General features: G+C 50.4%; 2 protein-coding genes across 2 annotated transcripts in view; both read right to left on the reverse strand.

Moving 5' to 3' along the window:
- ttn.2 (titin, tandem duplicate 2) overlaps positions 1-23,671 on the reverse strand; it is a 180,506-nt gene that overhangs the window by 136,873 nt on the left and 19,962 nt on the right. The window contains exons 39-52 of the mRNA XM_086123473.1: positions 22,908-23,294; positions 22,318-22,368; positions 6,205-10,143; positions 5,418-5,696; positions 4,681-5,244; positions 4,308-4,589; positions 3,377-3,655; positions 3,016-3,297; positions 2,642-2,920; positions 2,234-2,521; positions 1,873-2,151; positions 1,514-1,795; positions 1,075-1,353; positions 595-873 (exon numbers count right to left, since the gene is read on the reverse strand). Of these exons, the coding sequence (XP_085979599.1) occupies positions 595-873; positions 1,075-1,353; positions 1,514-1,795; positions 1,873-2,151; positions 2,234-2,521; positions 2,642-2,920; positions 3,016-3,297; positions 3,377-3,655; positions 4,308-4,589; positions 4,681-5,244; positions 5,418-5,696; positions 6,205-10,143; positions 22,318-22,368; positions 22,908-23,294 (7,749 nt within the window). The remainder of the gene's footprint in view (positions 1-594; positions 874-1,074; positions 1,354-1,513; positions 1,796-1,872; positions 2,152-2,233; positions 2,522-2,641; positions 2,921-3,015; positions 3,298-3,376; positions 3,656-4,307; positions 4,590-4,680; positions 5,245-5,417; positions 5,697-6,204; positions 10,144-22,317; positions 22,369-22,907; positions 23,295-23,671) is intronic.
- On the reverse strand, positions 11,085-21,427 carry LOC147198704 (uncharacterized). The gene has a single exon (XM_086123471.1). The coding sequence runs from the start codon at positions 21,418-21,420 to the stop codon at positions 12,283-12,285; it is 9,138 nt and encodes a 3,045-aa protein (XP_085979597.1). The 5' UTR covers positions 21,421-21,427; the 3' UTR covers positions 11,085-12,282.

Raw genomic sequence — 23,671 nt, forward strand, 5'->3', positions numbered from 1 at the left:
TCCAGGACTGATTTGAAATCCAAACGACAAACTTGAAACTTCCCATTGTCCTCGTTGAAGTCAATCCCCTGGAATCTAACCCACTTATGCCCACATGCACTGCAGGGAGGAATGGTCACAGCTGTCTTGGATGTCTTCCCCGTTTTCAAAACCTTGATGACCCACATGAGCTTGGCAAAGAGGCAAATGATCAGATGGCGCCTTTTGAGCGAGGAGCTGTAGGGTGGTCATTGTGACCTGGTGCGTCATGAGTATATCCTACTGAAGCAATGACAAGTTGCTCTGCCACATCGCCTACGTTGAGCCACGTTGGAGGGGAAAACTCCATTTGTGTTGAAAAGAAATCCTCTCTGACACCAGTCCTGGAACTTTTCTGAGACACCTCTAGAGACAATCAAATGCTGGGGCGAGTGAGTATATCACAAATAATAACATGAGGAGGTAACTATACATATAAATGGTTTTCAAAGTCTAAATGAGTAAATGATAAACTAAATGAGTTTGCCAATGCTGGATGTGGTCTGGCAAACCTGGTTGGAGGTGCATTGACTGCTTGAGGTTCAGGCAACAGTTTGGATGTGGAGGACTACTGACCTTTCACGGTCAGAACGGCAGAGCAGGTCTGACTCCCCGCCTGATTCTGGGCGTGACATGAGAATTTGCCGCCATGCTTGCTGTGAAGCTCGGTGATCTGCAGCACGGCAGTCTGGTGCTCATACCGAATCTGAACATTTTCGGCCTCTTTCAGCTCATAGTTGTCTTTGAGCCAGGTGACGGTTATGGGCTCCGAGCCCTTCAGGGTGCACTGCAAGGACACTTGGCTGCCAACTAAGCCACTGACATTCTCCAGCTTTTGCAAAAACGTAGGAGGTTCTACAACAGAATTAATCATCATGCCTCGTGTTAGATCATTAAAAAAAAAAAAAGTAAAATTCTCAAGTAAAATGACAATGGAGTGTCAAAGCAGAATAAGCAAAGATATTCAAAAGAGTGTCTGATAGGTAGCTTGCATGACAGGGGCAGTAAAAGTTTTGATCCTATGCACAAAGTCGACGCGAGATCATCTGAACTGACCCTTTAGAGTGACTTGACATTCACAAGTGGCCTTTCCCACTTCGTTCTCCACCGCACACTGGTACAAGCCCACGTCTCCAACCTCCAAAGCCAGCACCTGAAGGGCCACTAGGTCCTGCTCCACAGTGATCCTGTGTCTCTTGTCGTTTCTCACCAGCTTTGTGTTTTTGTAAAAGGACACAGTGAATGGAGCCGAACCAGAGACTTGGGCCTCCAGAATCATTTCAGAACCCTTCACCACATCTTTGGGCTCCAAGAAGCGAGCGAACACCGGGGGCTCTAGAGAGGAACACAACGGAGCAGCCAACATGTTCAATCGAACTGCGCAAAGCACACCACCAGAACTGGCGTTGGCTTACTCCTGCGTCATCAGAGCACCTCAACACCATAAAAGTCTGTCCGGAACGGCGGGTAAAGTGCTATCGCAAAGAGGACGAACCTTTGACCGTGACCGTGCTACCGCAAGAGTCGCTGCCAGCCTCGCTGGCAGCGATGCACACGTAGTCTCCGCTGTCCTCAACAGCGCACTTGACTATCTCCAGAGAGGCCACCAAATCCACTGAGGTCACTGTGTATTTAGGACCGTGGCTGATCTCCATGCCATCCTTCAGCCACCTGAAACCTATGACAGGACTGCCCGTCACTTTGCACTGCAACTTGACTGGGTTGCCGCTGACCACCAGCCTGGTGGCCTCGGGCTTCATCACAAAGGCAGGAGGTTCTGAGAGAAGAGGTGAACGGGGATTAGGACTCAGGCTAGGGTGAAACAGGGATGTTCGCGCGTACGACGGCGGGCACCTTTTACAAAGAGGACTGCGGTGCAGTCCACCTTGCCGGCGTCATTGGACACCTGGCACGTATATTTAGCAGAGTCGCCGGGCTTAACGGAGGAAAGCTCCAGAGTGCTCATGGAGGCTTCTTTCTTGATGAAACAAGAGCCTCCACTGCTCATTTCCCTGTCTTCTCTGAACCACTTCACAGACAGAGGAGGGGTTCCAGTGAAAGCAGTCTGAAGGCAAACTGTCGTTCCAGGTACAACATCCTGGTCGTCGAGTGTTGCTGTGAACACCGGCGGCTCTGGAGGCCACAAGCGAGACGGAAACATGCACTTTACATTCGCATTGAACCAATAACAGGGCAGCACAAGACACAATCACACCTTTGACGTAAAGTATGCCGCTGGTTTCTTTCATGCCGGCCGAGTTGGTGGCTCTGCATTTATAAACGCCAGAGTCGGATTTCTCCAGCTGGCCGATGCCGAGTGTGGCAGAGCTCTCCTTGAAGTCTAGCTGGAATCTGGCTCCGGACTCAATTTCCCGTTCATCTTTGAACCAAGTGACGGCGATGGGCTGGGACCCGGACACCTTACACTCCAGTGAGACGTCGCTGCCAATGTTACCGTCGACCCGTTTTAGGACCTTGGTGAAGGCTGGTGGCATTATGCGGTCTGCATGTCGAGGAGAAGGTATTGTGGGTGTTAGTGGTCGTAAGAAGAACGAAAAACTGACCGCTCTCCATCAAAGTCCCTCACACACAATCACACTGAAGAGGTTACGGCAAAGCAAACCTAGAACTGTCACAGAGCACGTGCACTGGTCTTTCCCAACTTTGTTGGTGAGCTCCATCTTGTACACTGACGTGTCCCCCTTTTCTGCTTTGAGAATCTTCAAGGAGACAACATTGTCCTTCTGGCTCATCTTATATTTACGCCCACTGATCATCTCTTTGCCATCTCTGAACCATTTGACTTTAAGGTCTGGGCTTCCGGAAACGGTGCACTCCAGCGTGGCCGAATCACCTGCCGTCACGCTGATGGACTCTGCTGGTTCTACAATTCTGGCGGGTTCTGAGATAAGATTGGCACATGAGGAGAGACGTTCAGCACTTTCAATTGAGAAGACAAGAAGAACAAAGGAGACCGTGCGGCGGATGTCATCTAACCGTGGACTGTCAGAGCAGCTTCACATTTCTGTTGCCCGGCTTCGTTCTCGGCATGGCACAGGTATTTGCCAGCGTGGCTGCTGGACACGACTGCGATGGACAAGCTCGCTACATTGTTCTCAAACGACATGATGATGTTTGGATCGTCATTTCTCATTATTTCAGAGTCTTTCATCCACTTGACCGCAATGGGGGCTGACCCCTTGACGGTTCCCTGAAGCTTCAATGCATTTCCCAGCACCGCCGTCACACTTTCGACCCTCTTTGTGAAGGTCGGTGGCTCTACAGAAAGATCAAAGCCACCAGGAGCTAAGCGAGAGGCCAGAGAGTGAAGGTCAACAGACGTAATTGTTTTACCAACCTTTAAGTTTGGCTAAGCCCTTGGTGGTGACTTTGCCCACAGCGTTGGAAACGACACACTGATATTCTCCCATATCTGCACTTTCAAATGACTGGATCTCCAGCCTCAACACGGGCTCTTGGCAGATGACCTTGTATTTGTGGTCACCACGGATGGTCCTCTTATTTTTGGACCAAGTGACCTCAAAGGGAGCACTTCCTGCGACTTCACACTCCAGCCCAGCGCTGGCGCCCTTCACCGCCTCCACCATCTGCAGCTCTTTCTTAATGGATGGCGGCTCTGTTATCAGAACAAGTCGAGAGCATAAGTACAATGTTCCCCCTCTGCATTGCAGGTCATCATCCACACCGCCACTATATCATGGATCCTTTTAATTTTATTCATTTATTTTTGGGGGTTGTTTGTTTGTTTGTTTTACAGTATACGGGCAAGTGGCAATTTTGAGTTGCACAGCTTCGCTGCGGTGCCACTTTGCGCCACAACATGCACCCAGGCAGCACCGAGCTCGACCGGAGGAGATGCAGCATGAACAGCAAGAAGTCCCAACTCATGACCCCCAACACGATTACAACAGTTGCAGCTGCCATGTGACAGACATAATACACGCCCCAGACTATATTGCTCTGAGATCTCTTTGTATGTGTTGCTGTTCTGTGCGTGCATTTGTTTTAAGGCCGATGGGTTAACATTGATGCTAATTTGTCATTTTAGGATGACGGGGTCACCAGACCGAATCATTTTGTTTGCTTTGAAAATTTGTTGCAGTCAGCAGGGAACGGGGAAACAGGGAACGAAAAATAAACAGCATGGACGGCCTCTAATGGTGACAGGTCTGGAACATCTCCCCGGTGATCAATGGGGTCTCACTGAATAGGTCCAAGCAGATGCAACCGCAAAAGAAATGGCGACGAAGGCGATGCCTCAGACAAACCTTTGACGGCCACGGCCGCACTGCAGCTCTCGCTGCCGGCATTATTTGACACCTCACAGGTGTAGCGGCCGCTGTCAGTGACGAGGACGTTGCTGATCTCCAAAGTGGCTGTGCCATTTGTGAAAGACATTTTGTGTTTGTCTCCAGGGCTCAGCTCTCGCTCATTCCAGAACCAGTGGATGTGGAGCTCTGGAGAACCTTTCATGGTGCAATGCAAGCGAGCAGCTATCCCTTGCTTCCACGTGACACTCGGATCCATTTTCTTGACAAAGTGAGGAGGCTCTGCGGGCAGTGGTTGTTTTCAAAACATTTGTTCAGGGAGAAGAAGCAATGCAAAGTGGGAGCGTTGGCTAACAAGTCAGTCAAGTCTTACCTTGAACTGTCACCAGAGCCTCGCAGGAGGAGCTCCCGGCCTCGTTGGAGGCGGTGCACACATACGTGCCAGAGTCCTTCACTTTGGACTTGGCAATTTCGAGAACCGCCACCTTGTCATCAAAGGACTGCTTACACTCCAGGCTCTGGTGGACCTTTTTACCATCCCGGGTCCAGATGACCGTCACACCAGTGTCCTCATTCACCTGGCACTCCAGCCTCAGCATCTCGTGAATGGCAGCGGACACTGGCTCAAAGCTCTTCACGAATTTGGGCTTGTTGACGACTTGGAGTTCTGTGCTAAAAGTAGCGGCGCCAACGCTGTTGGACGCCTTGCATAGGTACACTCCCTGATGGCCGGGCTCAAGATTGGAGATTTGCAGGGAGTACTTGTTCTTGTCGCACCTCATAGCATAGTGGTCTGAGGGTGAAATGGCGATGTTGTCTTTGTGCCAGACCACCTCTATGGGTGCCGAGCCAGTGAGCGAGCACTGGAACACGGCCGTTTTTCCCACATAAGCTGTCACGGGCTCTGGTTCTGATACAAAAATCGGCGGGTACATTTCTATGGAAAGCAGGCAGAAAATATCTTAGAAAGCAGAAGCACGAAAACCAGACCTGGCAGCTCACCACTGTAAGAGGCCATTTCTGTCTTGACTACATTTATAGGTCCAAGGTTGCCCTTCTCCCCACCCCCCAAAAAAAAGAAAAAAAATCACACACAATAGGAAGACTTACCAGTGACTGCCAGAGAGGCGCTGCAACTGGCAGCGCCGTGCTGGTTGGTGGCCTTGCAGCTGAAGTCTCCGCTGTCGGCTTTGACAGGGTTCAAGACTTCCAGGCAAGATCCATCGTCCCGGGTGATGATGCGGTACTTCTCGCTTTGCTTGATCTCCACACCGGACTTGTACCACTTGAAGGTCACGCTGGGGGCCTCCTCGATCTCGCACTCAAATATGGCACGGCTGCCGACGTTTATCTCCAGAGGGGCGATTCTCTGCTTAAAGATGGGTGGCACTGAGGCGCACATGGACAAAGAAGAAGATGAATGTCAGTGAAATCATGGCTGGATAAATTTCATGGAGAACACAGACAGACAGAAGGGAGACAGATGGTGGATGTTATTTCATTCTCTGAAAAGAAAACGGATAGCAAGAACACATGCCCTGGAATTGTGAGACCGGATTTCAGGTGGTTTTCCTTGGGCTTGGGTTCAGGCTACCGATGGAAAAATAGGAGGTTGAAGTCTTGAAAGCGTGCAGACACGTGGAGAATGGGCCAGGACAGACCATGAAGGTGGCCTGAAAGTCAGCACCAGGCAGCCAGTGATTGCTGCTTCTGATCTTCAGACAGTTAAGTGCAAAATACGAGATGAGGTGAGTTGAGTGAAATGGGAACATTTGAAAGACAAATGAAACACATGTGCGTGAATTATGAGAGACTCTCACGGAATGAAACGACAAAGGAAATGGATGAAATGGCAAGGGATGAAAAAATGGAACATGGATTTTTCTTGAAGTCAAACCTCTTGAGACCACTGTGAGTCTGGAAGATGTTGTTGCTCGGCCAGCTTCATTCTCAGCCTCACAAACATATTCTCCTTCGTGTTTCTCCTTGACAACTTTTCTGATAACTAGCGAGTGCGTGTCGAGCTCCGTGAAACACTTGAACTCATTGCCAGATTGCAGCAGTTGCCCATTGAGGAACCACTTGACCTGGGCGACATATTTGATGCTAGCTCTCAGCGTTACGGCCGCATCCTCCTCAACCGTTACATCTTCCAGACTGGCAACTATCAGGGGACGCTCTTTCGGTCCTGGGCTAGAGACTGAAATCTCCTCTTTGAAAACCTGCTCCATCCTATCCTGCACAATGCTAACGCCCTCAACCGTTACATCTTGCAGACTGGCAACTATCAGGGGACGCTCTCTCGGTCCTGGGCTAGAGACTGAAATCTCCTCTTTCAAAACCTGCTCCATCCTATCCTCCACGATGCTAACTCCCTGAGCCTGTTCGGAGGGAGCTGAGGAGGGAGGCAGTGTGGCAGTAAGCACCGCGGTCCCTTCGGCTTTGCGTTGGCTCTTTACTGCAGACTTCACCTCCTGTCTGGACATCACCGCCGACTGCTCAAAAGCCACATGGGCCTCGGTGGAAACTTGGACCTGCGATGAAAAGGACTGGGCCCCCCTCGCTTCAATGGATTCCTGGACTACAACCTGCTGTTGAGCTGAGGCACACTCCAGCGCCATTTTGGACTCATTCCTGAGGGTTGCTGCTTGAGACTCAACGGCAGTAAAGTCCACCGAACTCTCTGCCACACTCACCGTCTGCACAATGGAGGAACTGACTTGCTTCGAGCGCGCCGAAGAGACCTGCGCCCTCTGAGGCTTGTCTAACTGCATGGTCCCGGGCTGATCTAAAGTCAGAACATGAGCCTCCTGGTGTACCATGGAATGGAAAGCTGCCTGAAGCTCACTTCTGAGGTCAGCTGTGCGAGGATATTCACCCTGGAAAGCCAGTGTGATTTCCAAAGGTGTGTCTGTTGATGTGATCAGGTACGTAAACAGTGTGTGCCTGGGCTCTCTCTGAACTTTGACTTCCTGTACTTCGGCCGCCTGGAGCCCTCCGACGACATCGGCCAGCAACACGTGTTGCTCACTGGCTACCGCAGACTGAAGAGCATTCCTGAGCTGACGACGTATGCTGACACTGGATGCTTTTGGCATCTGAAGCACAAACATCATCTCTTTGGGAAGAGTTGTGTTGTCTTTGGACTCTGACGCAAGCAGAGACAGCTGGGCCTGCTTCGCCGCTGTGACTCTAGCGGACTCGGGTTTGATAATCTCTCGAGAGAGGAGCTCGCCCGTTAGGACTTGCTTCTCATCCATCATTATCGACTGCCTAACCGACTGGCCTTCCTGGATCTGGACTGCAAAGTCCTGCTCTGCCGCTTGGAGGATTTCACTGCTCTCAGTGCATATCTCCTTCTCCTCAACCTGGACAGGCTCTGCTGGGACCTTTGGCTCTACGGCGGTCTCGCAGGTGACTTGGTCCACAGCCACCAGGCTCTCCGTATGTCCCGCCTCAACCGCCTGACTCTCCGCTACGCTGGTGAGGTGCATCACATTCCAACGATCCTCCTTCTGCACCAGCGCTCGCTGATGCTTAGCGTCAGAAGTGACTGGCATCTCCTTGGGCAGTTGAATGGGCTCAAAAGACAGCTGGAGAATGTTCTGAGGCCTGGGCTCAGTTCGAAGTTGAGACTGAACTCCAGTCACAGACAAATCTAGCTCTGAGTGCTGATCTGCAGTCAGCTGGAGTTTCTCCTCAGAGATAGCTGCGTGACTACGAACCTTTTCGGCTTTCTGCATAGCTGCCTGGTGTTCGGGCTTCTCAGTCACAAGAATATCTTCTTTGGGAAGCACATCAACAGTCTGGCTTGACTGGAGATGAAGCAGGGAGGGGGACTCTTTACTCGGCTGAACAGCAACAGTACTCATCCTGGTCTCAAACGCAGATGTGCCCTCACAAACCACTGTCCTCTGCTCATCCTGGCTGACTGAGTGCAACACAGTAGGACTTTTCCTGGTCCCAGCCTGCTCTGCGTTGGGTTTCTGGCAAGTGAAACTCGTTTCAGAGGGGAGCAGGTTTTGATCGGTGATAACCTGCAAGTGTAACAGCTGCTCCCCTTCTAACTGGGACTGAATGGATCTGGCGCTGTCCAGAGACGGTAATTGCTGGGAGGACTCGGCCCAGAGCGGGTACTTTTCCTCCGCAGATAGACTGACTTTCATCACGCGGTCCTTACAAAGGAGGGCTGTCTCCTCTGCTGGTGTCTGCACGGGGAAGTCCGTTTCCTTGGCCAGAGTGTGTTTGGATTCACTTACTGAGGCCAGAACTAGGCGATGTTGCTCTTGCTTGACAGAACTCTTAACTGCAGAGTCGGCTGTCGCTAGCTCGGCGGTGTGACCCTCTGGAAGAGCATACTTCTCTGCAGATTGGGCGGAGTACAGGATTTTAACCCCCTCTTTCACCTTGTAACCTTTCTCTTCCTGTGCCCCAGAAAGCTCTTGGGACTGTTCTTTCATAACCGCCATCTGTGATTCCACCTGATGCCCGCTAACTAGATGCCTGGGCTCCGATCTCGGCTTGACCGACGCGGCCTTTCTGTCAGCCAGCGGCTTGGTGCTGGTGGTCGAAAGAGGGGTAAGCTCCTCGGCGACAGCCGACATCACATGCGACCTCTCCTCCCTACTTGCCTGGAGCTCAATCACCTCGGGGCTCTGAATGCGGTCACAGTGCTGCTCTGTGAGGCCCTGACTCTCCTCAATAGATGATGTGAAAGCGGCCATGTGAAGCTGCTTTTGAGGAACAGCTGAAACTTGGGCCGGGCGGGTGGACACCTCGGAAACTCTCTCCTCTACCTCGAGACACTGAAGCACCGCTGCCTGATGGGTCAACTTCTCGCGGTGAATGGTGGCGGCAGAGATATCCAGCTCCGTGAGGGAGCCCACTTGCTCGCTGGGAATAACCTGCCGGTCTTCAGTCCCGATTGTATACACCATCTGATCCGAGCTGACCACATCCTGGCCTGGGAGGCTGACCTGGTAGAGGCGAGACTCCGTCGCCTGTTCTGTCTTGGAAACTTTATAACTTTTTTTCTGGACCTCAACCTGCTGTTTGTGAGACACAGAACGAGATTCCCGGAGCACAACCAGCTCCGCTCCACTAGATGCCTCCCCAAACTGGTTAGAAGCTTTACATGTGTACATGCCACTGTCTTCCTGTGTGACATCCTTGACGGTAATAAAGCCAGACCCTTCTGGATTAGCGGTAACGGCACGCTTGGGACTAGACTGGATCTCAACCGTACCTTTGAACCACTGGACTTTGGGGACCGGATCCCCAACAACTTGGTAATGAAAACGAACCTCTGTCCCTGCTGAGCAGCTCACGGGTTGGATCTGCGTTAAGAAGGTGGGAGGTTTGCCCGTGTACTGAAACATTTTCTCGACCCATTTCTCTGCCTGGCTAAGGTCTTCCTTTTTCACCTCCAGGTACGTGGAGCACGTGGTCTGGCCAAACCTGTTGGAGGCGGTGCAAGAATACTCGCCTTGGTGCTCCGATGTGACTTGATTGATAATTAAGGTAAACTCTTCCTTCTCCTCAACAAGCTTATACACGGAAGAACTCTTGATTGTTTTCCCATCGCGAGACCACTGAACGGTGGGCTTTGGGATGCCAGACACTTTGACACTAAAGGTAGCGCTCTCTCCTGCGATCACTGCCACTGACGAGAGCTGGGTGAGAAACACCGGCTTTTCCTTTTTCTTCTCGATGGCGGAAGAGTAACGTTTGGGCTCTGGCATGAGTTCAAGTGTTTTTGTTTTGTGAGGCAACTCGACACCGGTGTAGTAGGTCTCCTCTTGCTCCTCCATGGTGGTGACGGTGGTGCGAGTACGTTCTGTCGGAAAACATCGACCGATAAGAAAAATAGTCATCTCAGCCACACAGAAAGAGGACAAAATGCATCCTGCCACAAGAGAAATATTGTCACGCCGTTCTTTCCATGGGGTAGATTTAAGTTGAAGACTAAGATATTTGTCAAGGCCCTGTCCCCAAACTGACAAAATAGGACTACTTGTACCCTTTTCCATCAGTGTTTACCTTTCTTTGGCAGTCTTAGTTCTTTTATTTCTCATCTTCTTTGTATAAGAGGAGGGAGACTAGCAAAACAAAAATCTCATTACACAGTGCTACAGTTATGTTTTCACTGACAACCAATAGCACAAAAAATTCTTGAGATATTTTCTTGAGATAAGTCAGAGTATCCGGATTTTGGAGAAGGAAAAATGGTGGGTTGTAATGGTGGTGGTGGTGGTGGTGGTAGCAGTAGAAGGTGTCGTCTTAGGCGTAAGTGATAAGGGTGCCGGTGGTAGCATGAGCTTCATCAACCTGCCTGACTGGTTCTAGCTTCATTAACATCCAAATCACATAAGCATTGGCGACTTTCCCCCAAGACAAAGGCCTTATTGCTCTTGGTTGTAAAGTGTTCTTGAGTGTTGTGAAAGGCGCTTGCAAATGAAATGTAGTATTATTATTATTATAAATGTATTATTATTATTATCACGGCTCACATATAATCCCTCACTCAGTATTATCTGTGGAGACCTCTGAGGGCCATTGCTGACTTTCATTGGAAGTGGTGAATTAGGGTTCCAAATCGGCCCGATTAGCCCAAAGCGCGTTGCATACTGGCCGTAACGTGGGCCGCAAGAATCAGCAGGTTCTCTCTCATCACGTGCTTCGGTCATAAACGCATGACATTCATACATTTGACAAGTTGCGTGCTTTTCTGTGAGACCACAGGAAAAAAAAAAGACTGATTGCGGTTCAACTTTTATTGTATAAACTCTAAGACAAACAACACATTTGTACATGTCAAAGATCTCTGTTGTGTTCACAAAACCAAAATGATGAGGGCATATTTACAAATCCATAAGCACTCTGTGACCTTTTGAGAAGCATCGCGGGGGGCCGGACGACAAACCACGCAAGCATCTCACATACATCTACGAGTCAACAATGGTCCGTCACCGGGGAACAAAAAAAGAAAGCATTTTTCATGAACTGTTTTAGAACCACAACCCAATAAAATGCAAGGAACGGGTCGTGTTTGTGTTTTGAGAAGACAAGTGACTTTTCCAGTCCACTTTCTCTCCTGTTTTCAATGACTTTGGCCTTCCAGCAAATCTCAAGCAGCTTCTTTTTTTTAAATCCTCAACACGACGACAAGAATGACAAATTATTGGGTGAGAGTCCTAAACTAACTTACCTTAACAGCCCAAAACTAAAGAGACGTAAGCAGGCGACTTGAAGAACTCCTGATGTGTGTAAAGCTTCTAACTATTGTTATTATTATTATTATGTTATTCTGGATATCCGCTCAAGTTCAACCATACCGAATGGACTATTGCGGGTTGTCCAAAACGTTTCAACTTTAATCCGAGCGAGTTCATCGCTATTTCACTGAACGCGCTTGAGAGTCTCCCCTGTTGAGGCGTCTGGTGGGTGTGGTCATGTGAGGGCGGTTGTTGTTGCCAAGTGTGGCTGGTGAACGGACGTCTCGTCAAATGATTCATTAGTGGCCACTTCTCAATTGGAATCTTTGATTCTTTTTTCGTTTTCTTTCATGTTAAAGATACAACGATATGCAGAGCTGTACTTGTAACATTTTTCTAGTCAAGTGGTATCCTTTATGGTCATGGAGGAGAGTTGAGGGGGAGATGGGGTGGGGCACGATATTTTCTTATTCCTGGGGTGGTTGGCATCACAGAAAATAAAGGAGAACCACTGGTTTAAGAAAACAGTAAGTGGTGGCATAATTTGGATATTGTTGTCCTGAAAGGAATTCGAAAGTTATGGACAGAGAGGACCGCTGCTTTCAAAGAGTGTGAAAGAGTCCATCTATGTCAAACTGCAAAGAGCCTTATTAAACAGAGGAAGACCCCTTCCGGTTTCGAGGTAAAACGTCTTCAACAACCAAGAGTCCAACTGCTTTGCTTCAACCTATCGCACAGAGAATCTGCACAGACGCATTTCTCTAAAAGACCCTCAGCAGCGCTGAAGTTTCGATCCATCCGGCTGCGTTCTGGATCAAACATCGGTATTCGCCAGCGTCGCCCTGGCTGGCGTTGGTAATGAGAAGGTTAAAGTGGCCTGCGTTTTTTTCCTGAATGATGTGCCTGCTGTCGGTTATGCGCTCCCCATCTTTGTACCACTCAGCTGTGGGCTTTGGCTTCCCACTAACCAGACATTGCAGGATGACCGGCGCACCAACAGAGGCAGTCACATCCGTCAGGGGAATGACACACCTCGGGGCCATCTCGGTCACCTGGAACTCAAAGCTACACAAGTCGGTGGACTTTCCCTTGAAATCCACCTTGTCCTCTTTGGCGGACTCGGCAAACACGTCAAAGTTGATGCTCATGTACCGGTCTTCGCTTATCTCCCCATCCGCATTGGCCACCAGCCGGACAGCACGCTGAGACTCATCGGCCTCCCGCTGAAACTCAAACTCAAGTTCAATCTCTGACATCTGTCCGCCGTCCGCCGCCGAGTTTCCGACAAGCAGGTCAAACTTCTGTGGCTGGACTATGGCGCTGCCAAGAGACACGGCTGTCAACTCCCTGCCTCTGGTCAGTCCAGAGTATTCCTTGGTGCTGAGCAGCACCAGCGAGGCTCTGCACAGTGTTTCGCCGACAACATTGACAGCGCTGCAAGTGTACATGCCGCCGTCCTGCGCTGCAACGTTACAGATCTTCAGGAAATGGTTGTCACCATCGGATGAGTGCAGGTACCGTCTGTCGTTGTGAGGAATTTTTTTGTCCCCTTTGAACCAGGACACGACGGGAGACGGAATTCCCATCAGCGAACATTCAAACATGGCGGTGGAACCCTGTGAGCTTTGCACGTCACAGATGGGATTGATAAACCGTGGCGGCATTTCAGTCACCTCAAAAGCTATTTTCAGATTTTCGTGCTCCTGGGTTACAAAGCCCACGGTGCCCTCCTCGTAAATACTTGGAATGACATCCAGGGATACAATCATGCTCTTGCTATCGGCTGTGTACTCTGGAATGGTGATGATCTTCACCCGTTTCTCAAATTCCTTCACCTGACTTTCATCCAGTTCCACCTCCAACAAGATCTCCTGGGGAGAAGGTGAGCGAGAAGAGTCATCCTTCTCCACATCAAACTCCATCACATGCTGATGGGTAACTGCGGGCGGGGCGCGCGTGAGCCTCGCTTCCTGCGACACCACGACCACGAAGGCAACGCTTCGGGCCTCGCCAACATCATTGACGGCGTGGCAGATGTATTCACCCTGGTCAGCTTTGGTGACAGGGCGAATCGTGAGAGAGATGCTGTCTCCGTCGCGCTCCATAAGGATCCGCTCGTCAGCCAACAGCCGGCTTTTGTTGCAGAACCATTTCACCTCAGGCGATGGGAGGCCAAATACCTCAGCAAGAAAGGTCAGAGAGTCATTTTCAAAGACGCTTTTCTTAGTGAGAGGTTTAAGGAAGGCAGGTGGGATTCCGTGCACCCTCTCCTGATGGGAGGCGGGACCAAAAGAGACGCTCCTCCCGGAAAGCAACCGCGGCTCATCTACATTTACCTCCGCTGGTACACTTGCCATGCCCTTATCCACAGGAGACGCGAAGAACTGGACGGGTGAGAAAAACCTGTCCCTGGAGTCTGACATGGGTCTCGTTTGTGTGGGGGAGCATGGAAACTCTGGAGGGGTCTCAAAACCACCTGCTGTATCAGAACTAGGAGTATGGAAGGAATTGGGAGAATTAGGGGTATGGAAGGAATTGGGAGAACTGAAGGTATGGAAGGAACTCGGAGACTTGGGTGTATGGAAAGTCGGCTGAGAGACTTCTGTGGATGAGCGCGGTGTGTAGAAGCTCTCAGCAACCTCTCCTACCTCCTCACTAACTGTGCTGCCGATCTCTATCGACATCTCAGACTCGGGGGAGAGTGGCCGTCCCCAGTCTGTCGGAGGGTTGTAATAGTCAAACACTGCACCAAAAGTCACCTCCTCTTCCTCCATGATGCCAAATGCAGCTCCCCCTGCTTGTCCACCCTCAGAGGCTCTAGAACAATGGCTCTTGGATGTGACATGTTCGGGACCCCCGACATTTGGTTGCACAACGAGTGATTCCAGATTTTCCACAACATCAAGTTCATCGGGACCTTTCTCTGTCACGACTGCATCGGCAGCAGTTAATTGCACTGCCGGCATCAGACTGACCTGGGAAGCCGGCCCACTGAAAAACACACCGCTATCCAATGATGGCTCAGGGAGAGAAACGCTCTCCACCTCCAACTGCCCGCTGCTACCTGTCTTAACCTCTTGCATCGGGTCTCTCACAACATCAGTGGACTTCTCCTCGATGACATAACCCTGCACTTCTGGAACACCTTCAGACTTCAAGGCTTCACTTGGTTTTTCAGACTTTGGTGATTCAGGCAATCTTGGAGAGTTCTCTGCTTGGTCGGTTGGAGCTAGGGTCTTGAATGAAACTTTATCAGACTGGTATGGAGCTAAGCCGCCAATTTTATCGAAGCTGTGCGCCTTTTTCTCCTCGCCCACCACCCTTACTTGGCCTTCTGTCAGGGGTTGTGGAACGTGAGCTGATTTTTGGGGTGTTGGCCAGTCAAGCTCCAAAGACTCGCGTTCTCCCTCCACAAATTGTTTGATAGCTACCTCCTCAATGTTTGTGGCTACCAGACTGGTTTCGAAGACTTTCTCCATCGAGGTGGCTGAAGAAACAGTTAGGGATAGGCATGGCAAGTGGGTTACCACCAAAGGATCAGTAGGGACACTGCCATGGTCAGGTGTGACTGGGTGCCCCTGTATTTCATCACGAGGACTGGTCACTGCAGGTATGAACTCCACAGGGGAAAGTAGTTCCTCTCGCTGCTTCTGAAATGAAGTAGGAGCCGAGTTTGACTCAAAGGCTTGTTTAATCTGACACACTTTTATCACAGCAGCTGACTGTTGCAGCCCACATCCAGAGATGAGTGGGGGCTCCCTGCATCCACCCGATGTGGATTTCGATGGCACCTGGGGCGCAGGGTGTTTCTTCTTTGTCTCCATGCCACCTTTGTCTTCGATGAAGCCAACAAGCTTTACATCTTGACAGAACACATCACAGGTGCACCACACCTCCCCCACCTTATTTTTTACGACACATTTGTACACACCGACGTCAGTCCGAGTAAAAGAACTGACGTAAAGCTTGTGTACCCGACCATCAACTTCTGCCCTGTATTTTCCTGCCGTTGTTTCGAGAAGAATATCGTTGCAAAACCATGTGACCTCCGGTGGGGAAGGTTCAGCCGTGACAACACATTCCAACATGGCCGTCTGACCCTCTGGGCAGTTGAGGCTCTCCAACGCTTTGACCACACGAGGACTTTGAGCAAGAGCATCGAAGCAGGAAGTCAATTTGTGCTTGCCAGTCTGACTGATTCGCCTGTCTAAAATCAGCTCGGGGCAGTCCTGAGGTCGACCTTCACCGCACTCCTCCATCCTTGCGGGGTCAGGGGTGGAAGCGTCAATTCTGATGTCCACAGGAGGTGAATGATCCGCATCTGAGGTACTGAGGTACTGCTGGCTGATTGTTTCACTGCAAGCTTCTCCTTGACTGTCGTGAGGTTCCTCTCCCCTCACAAATTCCCCTGCAAATGCCTCCTGTGAGAGAATCTTTTTTTCTGAGAGCTCCACATTGGCACAGCAGATTGCCTTTCCATGTTTGTTACTGATGACGCACTCGTACATCCCTTCATGGTTTGCGGTTGGATAGAACATGGTCAGCGTTGACTTGTCAGACTTTACTGTGATGTCATAGTCGGGGTTGTGGGCCAATGCGTGTCCATCCCTGAGCCACGTGACTTGAGGCAGAGGGTCACCTCGAAACTGGCAGCTCAACTCTGACATCTCGCCGACTCCAACTTGAAGTGAGGAGATTTCTTTTACAAACATCGGATAACAACCCTCAGCACTTGGTTCCTGGGGCATCACGGATGCTGGAGTTGGGTTAGCACCCACGGAAATGTCCTGCTCGTGGCTTCTCATCTTGATCTTTGCTACAGTCCTGTGCTCCGACAATGCCTGATGGCTTTCATCTTTGACTGTTGAGAACTTCTTGCCGACTTGTTTTGCCACAGCCACCAGATCGGCGTGTGGTTTCTCCTGGCTGTTTTCCACAAATGTTCCCAGGCTCCTCTCCTCCTGGTTCCTGGATGCTGACGAAGGATACTCTTCCTTCGTCAGCATGTGTTCAGACTCAATTCTCTGAGGACAGTGTGATGGGGAATGTCTGCCAACTAATGACTCTTCATGAGTACCCGGCAATGGGGAGCAAAGTCTCCAGCTTACTGGAAAGACAACGGGAGGTGGTGAGGGTGAATATCTCTGAAACGGTGAAACATCACCAGCATCTTCTTTTGTCTCAGTCATGGATGCCACCTGCTTTGGTACAAGTGGATGCTGAGGATCTGATGGTGTAGATGGCTTATAATCAACGTGGTGAAGAATTAAATGGGTCACGCGGGCTTCGGCTCCATCCGCAGTCAGATGCACTTCATTTTGTCCAGAAATGGGTGAAGGTCTCGTTGGAGCCTCCATATGTGGAAGAGAGACGTCATCAGGTAAGGATTTAGCCGGTAAACCAAAAGCCCAGTCAGACTCCAGGTCAGCTACTCCCCCTGGTTTGACCACATCCGGTGGCCGTCGAAGGAGATGCTGGGCCTGAGCCGCTTCTTCACTGACTAAGTACTCATTGTCCCTCTGCAGTCTGACCTCATGGCCCTCGGTCGCCAACACGCCAGCAGGCGAACACGGCCCACCCTCACCCTGTGGATTGGGGTCCGAATGACTCATGAACCTCTCCTCCGACGTTCTTCCAAAGGAGGTTTTCTTTCCGGGGACCGTCTCATGTGGCCGAAGAGGTTCTCGGGCGATCATTCTGTTCACTCCTCTTTCTTCCTCGGTGCTCCTCTCTGGCTGAATAGGGGGATGGGCATGTGTCCGCTCACGGTCCAGCTTATTGACCTCTTCTTGTTTCATCAGAACATCTTGCTGCCATTTCATGATGCGCTGGGCCAGGGCTTCCTCTTCACTTACAAACTGCTCACACTTCTTCAGCTCGGAGATATTTTCCATTGACAGCTGAAGTTCTTGCTCCTTACTTGTTTTCGCAAACAAAACCTTTTCCTCTACATCTTCGGCCTTGGAGGGCAATTTCATTTGTCCATGCAGTACAGATAGCGTTTCCAGTCCCCTTGGCTGCCTTTTCCCTCTGGGTTTCAGTGCGGGAGGAGTTTCTGCTTCAGTGGACTTTTGTGTTCGCTCCATCGCAGGCTGATTTAGCTTTGCTAGATATGGGTCGCTCTTATTGTCAATGTAAACTGGTCCTCCCGATTCCATGTAGGGTATTTCCTCGGGCTTAGACGGTACGGTTGCAGGTTGAGAGGGTTCCTCCTGCGTTATGCTTTGCGGCCACTTCCTGATTTGTGGAGCCAGGTGTTTTGCCTGACACTCACTCTGTTCAACTTCCAGGTTTTTCTCATCCAGCGCCCTCAAGCACTCTCCAGACCATTTGTCCTCGGCTGGCTCGACCATTTTTCCTGGCTCTTCTCTGCCTTTAGTTTTAGGCTGTGTCTCTGATTGCACTGTGACTCCGGGATATGCCTGTGGCTGCACAAGCAGGTCCGTGTCTTCCATTTCCTCTGCCTTGACTTCTACTTGGAGGGATTTATTGGTTGAAGGTGTGGCAGCTTTCGGATCAGTTCCCTTGCGCTTCAATCTAGGATATTGGCGGAAACATGGGGGGATGGTTTTGGGGCCTTGACAAGTTACCTCTCTCTCTTCATGCTGGCTGGAAATATGCTCCTCTGGCTCCATGAGCAGGCCAGTTTCAGGTGGAAATGTTTCCTCCCGTGTCATATGTGTACCTTGCCGCCAATTCCTGATTTGTAGATTTACCTCACACTCTTGATGCTTAGCTTCCAGACTTTTCTCAAACTGCTCCTTCAAAGACTCTCCAGACCATGTGACCTCAGGTGGCGCAATTCGTTTCCCTGCCTCTGCTCTTACTTTAGTTTGCTGGCGTGCCTCTGGGTGTACAATGACCGGAAGTGACATCTGCTGTCTCTCGTCTTTGGTTTCCTCCGCTATGACTTCAGGTGATTTATGTGTTGAAACTGTTGCGGTTTCAGTATCGGATTCCTCAACCTTCGCTCTGGAAGATTCGGTGGGGCAGGACATGGCTTTGGTCCCTTCAGGAGTGACCTGTCTTACCTCCTCCTGGGTGTAAATGTGTTCTTCGGGCTCCATAGATGGAATCTCCCTGGGCTTTGGCATGCCAGTTTCAGATTCAGATTGAAATCTTCCATCTTCTGACTCCATATCCGGTGTTGCTTTTGGCAATGGCAGGCCAGCTCCCAGTTGAGATGTTTCCTCCTCTGCCATACCTTGCTGCCACTTCATGATCCGCAGTGCCAGGAGTTTTCCCTCACAATCAATGCGCTCAGCGTCTAGGCTCCTCACATACTGTTCCCTCAAGGACTCGCCGCACCGCTTGTTCTCAGCTGGCTCAACTCTTTTTAGTGCCTTCCCTCGAGCTTTAGTTTTAAGGCGTCGCTCCGTTTCTGCTTTGACTTGAGGCGACAACAGTCCGTTGTCTTCCATGTCTTCTGGTCGGACGTCTATTTCCAATACATTGTGGGTTGAAAGTACTCTAGGGGCTTGGGTTTCTCCAGGAGGTACCACTCTGGCATCTGTCTGGCTGTAAGTATGCTCTTTTGACGTTGTGTACAATATTTCTTCAGGCTTTGGCCGGCCAGTCTCAGGTTGAGAAGCTTCCTTCGTTGTGATTTGCTGAACTTGCTGCTGCTTCCCAATGCTTCGGGCCAGGGGTTTCTCCTCACACTCAACGTGCTCAGCTCTCAATCTCTTTTCATACTGTGACTCTCCAGCATATTTGTCCCTGGGTGGCACAACTATTTTTGCTCCCTCTCCTCTCCCTTTAGTTTTAAGGTGTGGCTGAGTTTGTACTTTGTCTTCGGGCAAAGTCTGTGGCCCCATAAACAATTCCTCATTTTCTATTTCAACTGCTCTGTCTTCCAATTTTGGTAAATTCCGCAACATGGCTTTGGGCTCCAAAACAGTTATTTCTCTTGCTTCCTGCTGGGTGTAAATGTGCTCTTTGGGCTCTGTGTATGGTGTCTCTCTAGATTCAGATTCAAATGATTCGGCTTCTGACATCCAACTGCCCTTCCTAATCTGAAGGGATACACCCTTTCCCTCATGTACCACTTGACCATCCAGACTCTGACATGAGACTTTTTGGGACGGTTCGTTACCTACTGTTGTTGCAACCTGTTCACATTCTTCAGGTGAGATGCGGTTCATATCAGACTCTACCAAATTGAGGTTTTGAGATTCTGAGAGTGAAAAATCATCTTCGCCATGCTCAGTCACTGCCAAATCTGCGATGGCAGTGATTGAGCAAGGTTCCCCAGAGGCTAATGGTTTGGAGAATTGTGGGGTTTTAGGGAGATACGGGGGTTCATGGTGGTATGGGTTTTCAAGGAGGTACGTCGTCTCCGGGCATTCCTTGTGGTATGTGGGTTGAGGGTGGTGTAGGGGGTCCAAGTGGCATGTGGATTTAGGATGGAATGGGATTTTATGGCGGTACTGGGATTGCGGGTGGTCTGGGGTTTCCTCATAGTATGTGGAGTCAGAGTGGTTTGAGGGTTCGTGGCGGGATGTGGGTTCAGGCTGGCATGGTGATTCCGCATGCCTTGGGATTTTGGGGAGGTATGTGGGTTCAGGGAGGTTCGGGTCCACCTCCTCTGTCTGACACTCCACTTTGAAGTTGCTGACCCTGATTTGAAGCTCACTCATTTCTGCCTGAATGTGATCAAAATCTCCAGATTTGTTTTGTTCATCTTCATCAGCACACAATTCTGTCCGGCTCTGACCTTGTGGCACCACCACATCAACCAGCTCACCTCTCATGATGCTCATGGCTTTGCTTCGAGACTGAGGCTCAAATGAATGTCTCACATGAGCCCGAGAGGTCTCCTGGCTCACCTCCGAGCCTCGACACTCAACCAGAACTTCGCCCAAGTCAAACGCTCGCTTAAAATGCTCAACGTTCACCCTGACTCGCTCCGCGTAATCCGGATAGCTCAAATCACTGGCTACCGACTCGCAGTCAATTTCGGAGGAAGACATGGTGGAGATAGAAAGCCTCTTTCTCTGGCGGACAGCTTTTTGCAGCGTGCTGAGTTTAGTTCTAACCTCATTGTGAAGACTCTCGGTGTCACTAAACCTTTCGCTGTAGCGGTCACTGCATCGGTCGCTAAACTTATCACTGAAGCGAGTTCCGGTCCGCCGGTCACAGTAGATGTCACTCAATCTGTCGTGAAGGCGATCGGACCGACTAAACATGGGCTGTGGGGACGGGGCGCGTTCTGAGGCCGTCTCCAAACCCTTAGACTCCTTGAGAGACTCTTTCTCATGCAAATAAGAAGTTGAGTGAAAGAAAACGGTACGCACCAGAGCGCTCTTGGACCGAGTTTGCCGCTGGCGGACCTTGGACATCTTGTCAAATGGAGATCCTACATATCTGAGGTCCACTCTAATCTTCCGGCCCTTCCTCTGCTCAGCCACATCGGCTACACTCTTGCGGACTTCCGCGGAGCGACGGACAAAGCCTAGGCAGTTGGCCGAGTGCTCTTCCCTCAGCGAGACCAGAAGAGAGGCCGTGGACTCGGCAGAACCTTCCGAGTTTATTGCCATGACCTTGTAACTGCCAGAATCCTTTTCCCCGACGCTATCGATAAGCAAGCTGCTTGTGTGTACGTGCATTGCGCTCTCTGTCCAGATCCTACGCCTGCATGCTTTGGGTACAGACCTATTGTTATGAAACCAGAGAATAGTGGGTGGAGGGCAAGCCAGAAGTTTACACTTGAATACAAGCGGCTCCCCCTCCAGGACAGACCGGAACTTGATTTTCTTGGTGAAGGATGGCTTCATGTTGTCGGTCGGGGAGCTGATGGAGGAGGTCCTGCTGGGGCAGGGCTTGGCGGAGACCATAGCATGGTCCGGGAAGTCCTCGGTGCCGGAAAAAGCTCCTCCGAGCAACCGGGTTGCTCCCATGGAGCCCGGCTCTGCGGAGAGAACGCAAGGACTAAGGCGGCGGCATAAAAACCCACAGATATTATTGGAATGAATGATTCATTAATGGGAAAAAAATTGAATGCATGCGATCACACTGCAAGAAGAAATAATTGCACTCACCATATTTGTTCGAATAAACGCAAGACTTGATTCTTTTTATTAGAAACCTGCAGGAAGATTTGATCCTTCTTCTGTGGAAATTTCTTGAAGACAAATTATTACTTGGGAGACTTTAAAAAAGCAAAATTCAGAGTGGGGCTGCTCGGAAAAAAAAAATTAAAAAATCACTTTTGGGTGGAGTACTTCTTACCTGACTTGCAGACAGGAGAATAAACGCCCTTTCTAGTCCTTCACAGCAAAAGGAATGAAATGCTCGCACGAAAAGTCCCAAAGCAAAGCGTTAGCATCGCGACTGAAGCGCTAAATTTGGTGAGAAGGCGTTTATTCGAACTAATATAGTTTGACTGGGGTTATGATGACTGCAAACCACAGGAGTCACATCATCGCTATCTGCAAGCCAGCATAAGAAATGTCCATTTTGGTTCAAATCAACCTTGATGGTGAACATCAGATCTGAGATCTACCCAGGAAACAAAAACAAAAAATAAAAACTTTCCTTCTCGCAAGAAACTTCATGCCATGAAAGGAATCGCTGGATGCAAATAGACAAAAGTCGTCCGGACGGAACCACCACCATTTTTCCGCGGCACGATACATGCAAAGTCCAACGGGAACATTTGGAACATTTTGTACTCTGCTCGGTGTCTGCGGAGGCGGCATCAAAGCCTCCCGACCGCCCGCAGAGTGCCTTCAGAGTGGAAGAGGGATCGATCTAGCTGTCATGTAACTGGGAACAGATGATGAGGACCACCTTACCTTTCACCTCCTGCTTCATGGTGGTCTCGATCTCTTCTTGCTCTTGAGTCACTGTGGACAAGAGACTGATGTTAGATTGGGCCTGAGAACCAGATTCTCAAAGGGTGCAAAACGGTGGAAAAGGAGTGAGGTGCATGCAAACCAGTATGGGCGGAGGTCAAGAGGTGAGGTTTTGTTTTTTCTGTGGGGTATTGAGAAGAAATGAAGACCAGGTCTTGGTCATTAGTTTGTGACTTGGACTCGGGGACCTTGGAGCTGGTGGTGGGTAAATAAAGAAATTCTCGCAAAGAGTTGAGAAGAAATGAAGACCCACAGGAGCTGGCAAGTCCAAAGTGGACAGGGCCGCCAACATGAGTGGGACGACGAGGACTTTCTGCGATTTCTTTCAACATTTGGTTAGTGACTCTGCTTGAGGGAAGATGGAGCCGAGGAAGGTGACAGGGAAGTTTACCAAAACAGCGTTAACATGAAATACAGAGGGACGGGAGCAAGCAGCTCAAGTCCAAAGGGAGAATGAGAGCAGGACTTGGGCGGTAGCTTAGTTTGTGACTCGGGTCGGTGATCTCGACGCAGACATGTCCGGAAGTTACCTTCTTCTTCCCGGCGCACTTCGATGATGTCGAGCGTGGCCGAGCACGCGGCCTCTCCTGCGAGATTGGTGGCCCTGCAGGTGTACTGGCCGGCGTGCTCCAGGAAGGCATCCACGATGATGAGGGTGGCGGTGCTCGTCAGCTCGTCGTAATGGAACACCACGTTCTTGGTGGGCAGCACCGGTTGCCGGTTGTGGAACCAGCTTATCTCTGGCGCGGGGGTGCCGGACACGAGCGCGTGAAAGCGGGCCACCTCCCCGTGTGGCACCGAGCAACTCGTGAGCGGCCGCAGAAAAACTGGCTTCTTTCTGGGGGCGGCTTTCTTTCGACTGATGAGTGTGGTGGAGACGTACTGCTCGGCGGGAGGCTCCACTGACTGTTTTTGCCCTGAAAGGAAGCGCGTTGGACGATCTTAGGGCCAAAGTCGACTCACTTTGGTGGATTTCTACTTGAGGGGCCTGTGGCGTAACCTTGGGCCCCTGTTGGTTTCTTATTCACAGTTGCAGTCTTGTTTAGAGATGACGTAAATACTCGTGACATTTTCAGCGATGGCACCAAGCTGGAACTTTTGTTTTTCAATATTTGAGCATCCGCATTACGTGGACCTCCAGCTTATTGAATTTGTTTCCTAAATACGAATGGTAACAAGTAACTTACTTGTTCCTTCCATGTTTCTGTACGTGGCCCTCAGCGGAGGAGGGGCCAGAGGAGAACAAAACTTTGGACCAAGTTTCCTTGTTCCCAAAATACTGGTGGAGTTTGGA

The sequence above is a fragment of the Hippocampus guttulatus genome, chromosome 11 (assembly GCF_054856545.1).
Source record: "Hippocampus guttulatus isolate MCC_2025c chromosome 11, RoL_Hgut_1.0, whole genome shotgun sequence".
NCBI classification, from domain to species: Eukaryota; Metazoa; Chordata; class Actinopteri; order Syngnathiformes; family Syngnathidae; genus Hippocampus; species Hippocampus guttulatus.

Excerpts from the sequence above, each read along its gene's own strand:
- LOC147198704 (XM_086123471.1), bottom strand. The coding sequence starts at position 21,420 with ATGGGAGCAACCCGGTTGCTCGGAGGAGCTTTTTCCGGCACCGAGGAC.